At 35.8% G+C, this 10,862-nt stretch overlaps 1 protein-coding gene across 2 annotated transcripts in view; it reads left to right on the forward strand.

Annotated features, from left to right (window-relative positions):
- LOC106876061 (tryptophan 2,3-dioxygenase) overlaps positions 1 to 10,862 on the forward strand; it is a 92,700-nt gene that overhangs the window by 24,002 nt on the left and 57,836 nt on the right. For both annotated transcript variants that reach the window (XM_052969833.1, XM_052969834.1), the window contains exons 2-4: positions 2,278 to 2,364; positions 5,510 to 5,600; positions 7,940 to 8,007. In XM_052969833.1, coding sequence (XP_052825793.1) covers positions 2,311 to 2,364; positions 5,510 to 5,600; positions 7,940 to 8,007 — 213 coding nt within the window. In that variant the 5' untranslated portion in view covers positions 2,278 to 2,310. The remainder of the gene's footprint in view (positions 1 to 2,277; positions 2,365 to 5,509; positions 5,601 to 7,939; positions 8,008 to 10,862) is intronic.

Below are 10,862 nucleotides of genomic sequence, written 5' to 3' on the forward strand. Positions count from 1 at the left end.
TAACACCCGAAAAGGCAGACGTTCGCTTTTGCCTGATAATCACTTACATGAAAATCTGAGTAACAGCCTGGGAAGGTTTTTAGATTCAATAAAACGCTGAGAGAGAGAGAGAGAGAGACTGACACGAGAATTTGGGCGAAACATAATCTTGAATAAGAATTCAGAACTTTTGAGTTTATAAATGTGAATACTGGATAGTAAACACCAAAATCCTGACAAACCGACCTATTGACCTGGTTTAACTCTTAGCTTAAGTGCTTCCAGTTCATTTGTGCCAATTATGACCCAGAGAAAACAAAGTTATAAATGTTACAGCATCATTTACTTGATTCTTTAATCTGGATACATCTACTTTATAAAAGTAAAAATCGATATTCTCAAGGAATATTGATTGAAATATTATGTGTATTTAGTGGAGGTGGGGCATAATTTTCTGTAGTCTACCTATATCAATTCACTTTTGTGGAGTCTCTTCGTCTTTAACAGCATATAATGAATCACTCGTCAATGTTGCAATGCCATTGGTGACTACTGTGCTGAGGGGTGTAGTTTTTAAAGTTTTTGTTTCTATTGTATTGATCTTATGTAAGGGCTGGGTTCTTAGTCTTCTCATGCCTTTCAATACAGGTGAGATCAATGCTGTTAATATTTCTCTTGAATAATTCAAAGCTGACGACTGTTGGAAACATAAGAAGGAGATACAAAGGAAAGATTGTCTGGGAAGTAAAAACTGGTAGCAGTGCTTGGTGCCGGGTTTGATGGATGAATAGAATGTAGATAATGAGGTGAGCAGAAACGAGTAAGTGGAGAGGCGGTGAGCTGGCAGAAACGTTAACACGCCAAGCGAAATGCTCAGCGGTATTTCGTCTGCCGTTTCGATCTGAGTTCAAATTCCGCCGAGGTCGACTTTGCCTTTCATCCTTTCGGGGTCGATAAATTAAGTACCAGTTGCGTACTAGGGTTGGTGTAATCGTCTTAATCCCTTTGTCTGTCATTGTTTGTCTCCTCTTCAAGCACAGCGTTTTCTGGCAAGAGATCGGAATGTGTTGCTATAAGATTTCATGCTAATCAGTTAGGTGGCTTTTTTTGATAAGGTCTTGGATAACTGCATGTGTATCACCCCAAATGTAGGAGCAGTTCGCCACTGTGGGTCCCACTTCAGTTTTGCAGAGAGTTAGTAGGTGTTGAAAAATGTATATTTTCTGATCCTGAAGTGAAAGACCAGTTAAGCGGGATATTAAAACGTAAGTGTCGTGAATACGCATGCAGCAGAGCGTTGGTTACACGACAGATTTTCGATTGCTTACTTGTACGTTATTCATTCAAATCAGACTAGCTCAATTTGAGAGGATAACGTGCCTGCATTAGGCCTTAGACTGTTACTGAGATGTTGTTGCATAAGAGACAAGGTGTGTTGGTGTGTTGGCAATTAGCAGTTAGCTTGGAATTTTCTGTCATTGATTTGATTCTTTCGAAACTCTTTTCACAATGCTAAAAGTCAATATTCCAATCGAAGGAATGGCTGTGGAAGTGATAAGTATACAATAAGGCAAAGCTGTGCATCGCTATCAACATATTTGATATTTTTTCTCAGTCTTGACCTCTGCTGCGTCTGATGTGCACTATCTGGTGAATGTTGAGGGAGTTTTTTTTTTGCTTTTGCTTTTATGCAATTTTGTGAAATGGTAATGGACATGTGATATGTTTTTTTAATTATATTCAGGATAAGAACAACTCTGTTCAAAACGAGTATTCTCTAGCTTCTCCAATACTTGTAAATTCCTCGATAACTTGGTCACTTGTATCGAAGAGAAGGATATATGGATATATGAGATTTATGTGGGAGACTTTTATATGCTTTTCCTTGGAACCTGCATGAAAATGAGATGTATATTATTCCTTGTGCATAAAAACGAAGACTTTGACTTTTGTCTGAAGTCAGTTCAAGATATTGCATGAATTATATTCAGATATTCAAATTCTGTTACTGTCATGAATAATTTGTTTGCCGTTCATGTTGGGTTTCCAACATGTCATGCGGATTTGTAGCTGGTCTAAAATCGTTTTAAGAAATTCTCTTCTTCCTCTTTTCCCTTTTCGTATTAGCAGACATAAAAAAAAGGCGTTAACTCTGCTAGGCAACTTTTGAAAGCAATTTGGTAATTAGGTAAATCTGTGATGACAGATTAGAATCATTAAGCAATGAAGCTTACCGAATTGTTCAATATGATTTCCTTCGAAAGGTTTAGACTGAATTTTATTTTTGTTTACTTTTAGATATTTGTGCCACTGCTGAAAGCCTTTTTGGAAATGTCATCAAAACAAGAATCAAAAATACCTTTGAGTTATTCAGAATATTTAAAGGTAAGCTGCTTTGAATATGCAAATGATATTGTGCTGCAAGAAATCAAACAGATCAAACGCATTTGTGTTAATTTAGGTACAGCATATGTAGAAGTATAGCCATCTATGGATTTAAACACAATATTTCTATAATTATTCTCTTAAAATCGATGCATGAATTTTAGATTAAGCGCAAAAAAAAAAAAAAAAATTCAGTTGATGAATCGATCAATTGATCAATGTCCTTTAATGCTTAGTTTTCCCTCAAGGTACAGTGTTGAGAAGTTAATTTGTAATCTGTTTTTCAATCTAATTTCATTAGATAGGGGTTAGATTTGTGCTACAAGTTGTTTGGTTATAATTAACGCAGATTATTGTTCCACATAGGACACTTTTTAACATTACAAAACAATTTTACTTGACAATTAAATGTGCTTGCGTTAAGGCGGCGAGCTGGCAGAGTGGTTAGCACGTCAGGCGAAATGCTTAACAGTATTTAGTCTGTCTTTACGTTCTGAGTTCAAATTCCGCTGAGATCGACTTTGCCTGTCATCCTTTCGGGGTCGATAAATTAAGTACCAGTTGCGTACTGAGGTGGATCTAATTGACTGGCCACCTCTCCAAAAATTTCGGGCCTTGTGCGTAGAGTAGAAAAGTGTTACATGTGTTTGTGTGCTTTAATCAACCTTAGCTATGGAACAAAAGTGAAGACATAATCGAAGTCCTTAACACAGTGTAATTATGTTATGATGATCTATATATTTATGCATCAAAATCAAGATGATATTTATTAAACATGGCACCCAGGGCTCGACTAGGTATTTATAAGTCAAATATGATAAGTCATGAATGATCAGTGATTAACCGTTCGTGACTTACAGTTACGTGTTCAGATCATGACTTATTGCTCAAAAGTGACGATTTATCAATAATCCATTTTATACCGATTCCTTAATACTGAGTAATTGACTGTAAAACTGAGGCGATACCAAGTTAGAGAAATATTTAGTCATCGGTGAACGTTTTTTATAAATTTAACCGACGAAAGTTTTAGCAAACGAAGTTGAAGATATTATTCGAAAAGTTGGGATTTTTTACAAAGCCAATACGATAAAAATTACTATGCAGAATTCCAGATTAGACTAAATCTTCAACTAATTAAAAGATGAAAAGGATTGTCTTTTGATGACTCAGTTTTTGAAATTGTGGAATTTTTGTTTAGAACAAATCTTTAATAATTTCTACAAAGGTCAAAAGGATTATCTTTTGGTGATTCAATTTTGATTTATATGCAATGTTTAAAAATAACCAGACAATTCAATTGGGTGTTTCCTGATCTATATTTAGCTTTCTTTTCTGCATTATATACTTTATGGATGCCATATATTAACTTTCATCTTGGTACTCAACAGAATTAGGTTAAACTTGACTGATAATTCCAAAGTAATTAAAAATTTGTTTAAATATGATAAATATTAATGTGATGAATATGAATAACATGAAATGGTTTTAATAGGAAAAAAAGCTGTGGAATGTTTCCATGTTGCTGAAAATATTTCTTTATCATTAAATTTCTCACAATATATTTATTATAACTAAGCAATTAATCAATATGGAATGATATTTATTTCTTGTAATCAACATTACTGCTTAATCAGTCACGTTTAATTTAATTATGGTGCGTACCAAGACGAAAGCGGGACGTCAATATGTGACGTTGATAAGATGTTTGATACAGAATGGAATGCCAGATATAGGTAAGAAAAGTCTCATTTGAATAGTTAGATCACTGGATATGAATTAAAGCTGATTCACTAAAAGATAATCCATTTCACCTTTTAATTGGTTAATTTGTTGTAATCGTAAATTCTACATAACATTTTTATTCTATTGATTTTGTGGAAAACACCATAAACTTTTCAAATAATGTTTTCAACTTCCTTTGCTAAAATTTCATTGGTCAAATTTAGAGAAATGTTTTTCGTTGTCGGCAAGAATTTCTCTTACGGAATTAGCTAATTGACAAGTTGAATCGTCAGTTATGATCACTAAGTCATGATCTGAACTGTAACTTATGAATAGTAATCATTCCTGATTAGGATCTGATTAATTTATAACTGATGACACCCGTGGATATTCCACAACTTATAAATGTTCGTATTTATATTTTGATGCATAAATTTATAGATTATCATAACATTGTCATATACAGGTGCCAATGTCCTAGTCAGGAATGGTAACCATTCATAATTTACAATTACGAGTTCAAACCATGACCTAGTGATCATAACTGACGATTTAACTTGTCAATTGGCCGATTCCGTAAAACTGAGAGATGGTCAGTAAGACTTAAGTGACGCCAAGTTAGAAAAATTCTTGGCGACAACAATGATATTGGCGACACGATAATATTTCTTGGAATTTGTCATTTAAATCTCCTCGCAGGAGATAAATTAAATACTAAAGTCAGTGTTATCGGTCATTCTCATGCGTTTACAAAAAATATCCTTGGACTATTAGGTGAAAGTGAATTCAATTTGATGTTCATGTCGTTCCCCCAAGATAGTGTAATGTAAAGAATATATTTTAACTAAGAAAGGAAATCACGTATCAGACTAAACTCATTAACCTGATGTGTCCACACATGGCTTTATCCACTCTCGTTATATTTAAGATTACCTCTTTTAATAAAGAGGGTGAAAATGATAGGAAATAGAAGGTAGAATATAAATTTGAAAATGAAGTGTTACGCAGAATGAAGGACAATTATTACGATAGGTGTGACGTTATGAAGTCGGTAGAATAGACTGGTTTTGATGGAAGGCAAATAATTAATTGGAAAGAGCATCTTCCGAATCGTTTTCCTTATTTCTTACAGGAAAATGAACTTTTTATATATAAAACACGAGCCAGTGTTGAAGTCGGTGAAGCGATTCCGATCACCTTGTATCAGAATAATGTTCTTTTAGCAATAGTATCATACACCGATTCTCCGTTTGAAAAAAGTCAAAGTAGGGACCGACTAAATATCCATTATAAGTCATCTCGCATGTGATTCGAAAGCTCAGTAATTTATGTAGATACATATTCAACTATTGTTTAAACACCAACTGAAAGGTTTTGCTTTGCATTAGTTACCTTTCTAATTCTTATCCCTCTTTTGCAGCTCAACAGACTCCTGAAATGTCAGACTCCAGTCAGCGTTGAAGCGGGTGAACCGGTTCATGATGAACATTTATTTATCATTACTCATCAAGGTAAACTGTCGTTATTGTTTAGCCTCAATTTGTCCGTTAAGTTATGTACAATCCAATCGTTTTTTTTCTTTTTTTAGGGGATGGGATACTCTGTTCCAGACTAGTATTTAATGTCTTGTATAAGGTTATTGTAAGTAGCATTTCGAAGACCACGTAAAAGTTCCCTTGTTGGTTTATTATTAAAATAAGTCATATAAGAATGTGGCTCTTAATTCCACAATTTTCGGTACGCTCTGGTGTGTTAGTGTAAATAGAGACTCGTCCATGGCCTATGCTACTAGAGTACTCAAATTAAGAAATACATACTAACGAAATACTGAACTATATGATACTACTTAAGGCTGTTCATAGCAATCTCTGGAACATTGCGTATTAACTACATCTGTCATGGATACTGTGCAGTACTACAGACAAATTCCAAACCAAAAACATCTCAGCCAGTTTTCTCTTTAGACTTGATGAACCGCAGCTCATTAAAAATGAAAGTGCTATATAAATTTTCACTATCCATTTTGACTTGCCTTTCTATCCAATTTAGTAACTAATTAGTGCAAAGTCCATTGTAGTAGCGAAAGAGGGAGCTGAGATTGAGAGTAAAGTCTGTGAGATTAATTTGTAGCGTCTTCGTGAGTGAACTGTCACAAAATCATTGAATGGTTCTCCTTTGAATGTGGTCTACATGGCTTAAGGGCATAGCTGCAGCATCGCCCCACTTATTTGTACTTTCTCGAGAGTTAGTAACTGACTGAGATTGAAGTACTAGTTGGTTTTAAAGAGTAATGCCGGTTTTTGATGATGCAGCTTTAACAACGTAATATATATGGAGTATTTGTGAGAGATCATAAAAAAACAATGGGGCTTAGCGTTTGTAGTGACTTTGAAGGTTTTAATTATATGTTGTTTATGACTAGAAGGTATTTCCTTCCTCTAGTCTTTGTTGAAAGTAACGAGTTTATCGTGTTCTCTTCAAAAAGCATTCCTTTCACAGAGGTGACATAGATCTGGATGAGGTGTTTAAGTTGCATGTGAATAACACCTGTTTGCAGCAGTTTAAGGCGAGATGAAGGGCGATATCATCTGGATAGAAGGGAATGTTGTTGGAAGTGAGAAAGAAAATACTGTTGATGCAAGAAAAAAAATTGTGCGTGTGCGTGTGTGATGGTTACATTACTGAACAGAATTGTTAGAAAGTAGATGGGAGAGAGTCTATTCACGTGCGCTGTAATGCTGCGGTCTGCTAGAAAGTTTACTGTCTAAGAAATAAGATACCAATAGAGTCCATAGGCGGAAAACCTCGGTAGAATGTTCATGAGAACCTTCTACATTGATGTCAAATGTAACAATATTCATAATATCGAAAATCTCAAAAGTGCAAACCTATTTCTAGAGATTGGAGCAGATTCTTATAAGAGAAGAGGTGTGAGGTTTTTCAGGTTATAGGAGTTGGTAGTGTGAAGGGACATTCATAGGAGAGCGATTTCAGTGATCCACTTTATCTCAAGGCTAATCGAGAACTAATACACTTTTGCTGCAGTCGGCATAAAACTGAGGAGCTCCGATGAGTTTGTTGACTTGAACACCAGGGGAAAAGAAATTTAGGTGCTGTGAGGCAGGGGTGGGTGGAGGTTAAGTGCGTTGCCTCGATTAGACAGTCAACAGACGGATGACCAGACGAGTTGAACGGGACATGGGATGGCGATGGTTGGGACATGTTTGGGAGTTGTTGACGTGAGAAAGCGTTCAACGATATTTAGACACTAACGAGAGTAGATACTTCAGAAGGCTATTAGAGTTATGCTTAATAACCATTTTACGTCAAGGTGATAAAGCAGTGAATAAATAAAAGAATGTGTAACTCCAGATAACTGGAGATGGTATCATTGGAAATGTCTTGTAAAAAGTAAAAAAAAAAAAGTCAACATGGCGGTGCCCCAGCATGGCCACAGCTCAAGAGCTGAAACTAGATAAAATGAAATGAAAAATTTGAATTTAATAATTCAGAAGAGCCCAAGCTGCTAATATCACCTCTTACATACCATATTTGATAGCATAAAAGATGTACGGGTACATTTGACGCACCCCAATTTCATCAGCGTATGTTCAGGAAGAAAAATGTCTTTAGCGCATTAAAGCTTATGGGAGGCCCAACTTCGCATATTGAACTAAGGGTGATTTTCTGAGATTTTTCTTTTGAGAAAAATGTAGGTCTTATATGTAATCAAATACGGAAATTAATTATGTTATAATGAATAGTTTTGTTGTTCTTTCTTTATGAATTATATTTTGATACTACCAATTATCACTCATTCTAACAAAATATCTATTTAATTTCGTTTCAGCTTATGAACTATGGTTCAAGCAAATTTTATATGAAATCGATTCAGTTAGGGATCTTTTTTCACTTAGTGTAAGTATACATGCATAAACTTTTAATTAAAAGTATAGTTTTACGCAACCCCACTTCAACTAACTCTACCCGCACTATCATTTAATCTGTTTGAATGTGAAAACGTGTAATATTGTCCAAAGTGAAACGTAAATATTTTTTTTAGTGATAAGTCACGTTACCAATTAGAATTTTGCACTGTGATCAAACCTGTCTTAACCAGCAATATTATATATAACGCTACCAGACAAAAAATGTAGATGGATTCATAAAAATATAGATCATATTTGACATTAATTGGCGTGATTTTCTAAGCAGAAAAGCTGATTATCAAAATATATCTCTTTAATTTCATCGTTTATTTCTAATTACACTGTCTGATCTCTATCCTGGCCGGTCACACCACCCTGTTCCGACTGATTTTTTCTTCTAATTCTGTTCATTCCGTGTCACATTTTTTATCATTATCTACGTCATTAAGGCGGCGAGCTGGTAGAATCGTTAGCACGCTGGACAAACTGCTTAGTGGCATTTCTTCCGTCTTCATGTTCTGAGTTCAAACTCCGCCAAGGTCGACTTTACTTTTCATAATTTCTGGGTCGAGAAATTAAATACCAGTTGAGTAGTGGGGGTCGATGTAATCGATTATCCCCTCCCCTCAAATTGCAAACCTTGTGCTTATAGTAGAAAGGATCATTGTCTACCTCACGAATGCGGCGATCTGGCGGTATCGTTAGCACGCCGGGCAAAATGCTTAGCAACGTTTCGTCCGTCTTTACGTTCTGAGTTCAAATTCTGCCGAGGTCAACTTTCGGGGTCAATAAAATAAGTATCTGTCAAGCACTGGGGTCGATGTAATCCGCTAGTCTTCTTGGTACCTATAGTAGAAAGGATTATTATGTACTTCAATTGGATCACTATTTCTTTCAATGTTATGACTAAAGAATTAAGTCAGGGCGCGTGGCTTAGTGCTTAGGGTATTCGGCTCTCGGTCGTAAGGTCGTGAGTTCGAAAACCGGCGGCGCATTGCATCCTTGAGCAAGACACTTTATTTCACGTTGCTGCAGTCCACTCAGCTGGCAAAAATGAGTGGTACCTTATTTCAAAGGGCCAGCCTTGTCACATTGTGTCACGCTGAATCTCCCTCGAAACTACGTTAAGGGTACACGTGTCTGTAGAATGCTCAGCCTCTTGCACGTTAATTTCACGAACAGGCTGTTCCGTTGATCGGATCAAATGAGTCCTCGACGTCGTAACCGACGGAGTGCCAGCGCAACCAAACAAAAGATTACCGTATATATATCCAAGTAATATCCAATCTCACTTAAAAGTCAACACACTAATTTGTGGCCAGACAATCTGCAATTTATTGTACCTTCAATAAAACTCAATCCTGTCTTAGAATATATAGAACCAAGTATTGTATATCACTATATATACAACCTAACCTACACTTCCTGGCACATTAAGAGTAGACACACATTTCTTATTTCTTTGCTGCCCACAAGGGGCTACACACAGAGGGGACAAACAAGGACAGACAAACGGATAAAGTCGATTATATCGACTCCAGTGTGTAACTGGTACTTATTTAATCGACCCCGAAAGGATGAAAGGCAAAGTCAACCTCGGCGTAATTTGAACTCAGAACGTACCGGCAGACGAAATACCGCTAAGCATTTCGCCCGGCGTGCTAACGTTTCTGCCAGCTCACCGCCTTGTAGGCACACATTTCTATTAAATTGTAGATACACATTTCTGTTAACAAATTCAAAGACAGAAGGAAGAACGAAAGAAAAGTTTTAGTTACACAGACCTGTATCGTATCATTATTTTGTTATTATCGGACATTCTGCTTTTTACTAATTAAAATTTTGACCCAAATTAAACATAAATTTCAGTTCCTGAAAAAGTAGTATACACATAAATTCAGTCTGAAAAATATGATCTGTAAAACTCGACTTTGATAATGTAAACTGTGTTTCGTCTCGAAAGGGAAGTTTATGTCTTACACATCCATTACGTTGACATAACACTAACCGGAAAGGGGAAAAAAATATTTGAATTCAGAATGTAAAGATGGACGAAATGCCAGTAAGCATGTTGCCAGCATGCTAACGAAACTGCCAGCATAAAGAAATTTATGTCGTAATAAAAAAGAATTTTAGAATAAAGCGAAAAATTACTCAATATACTTTTCGTAGAATACAAATTTTTATTGTTTAGCAAGAATAGTATTTACAAAGAAACCGAAGTTTCGTCCCGCTAAGGTTGTTTAATAATCCTATGGTATTACGGGGCAAAATTCCCCTTTCCAAATAACACTGATTATTTTCTCTCTTCTATTTGAAAAGGGGAATTTCTCTCGAAGTATGTTAAAAGTATACCTTAGCATCAAGGGAAATTAATACAGTAGCTTTCAGAATTCACTTACTCCAGCCTGCAAACGGCGAACTAATGCGGATTAGCTCACAAGATATTTTTGAAATTACATTCTGTTGTTTGTTAGCCTTAGGAAATACATTGTAACACATTTAAATATCAGTCTGCCCTTGAAAATGTGTCTATGTGAATAATATCTCGTTTACTGTTGCCCAGCGACAATGAATATGCACATTACTTACTTTATTACCCTACGCACGTAAGCGAAAGCACGGTATTGTAATCACTCGTCTTTTTCTCTCTCTGTGTGTGTGTGTGTGTGTGTGTATGTATGTATGTGTGTGTGTGTGTTTGCAAAATTACTGGAAAACGGCCGAACGGATTTTCACCAAATTTTGCAGAAACACTCATTGGGTGAGTGGCTCGAAACGATGAAAATTTGGTTCGATTATCTTCAAACATACATAAAAAAACATACATAGATATGCGACTCT

The sequence above is a fragment of the Octopus bimaculoides genome, chromosome 7, assembly GCF_001194135.2.
Source record: "Octopus bimaculoides isolate UCB-OBI-ISO-001 chromosome 7, ASM119413v2, whole genome shotgun sequence".
Lineage (NCBI taxonomy): Eukaryota > Metazoa > Mollusca > Cephalopoda > Octopoda > Octopodidae > Octopus > Octopus bimaculoides.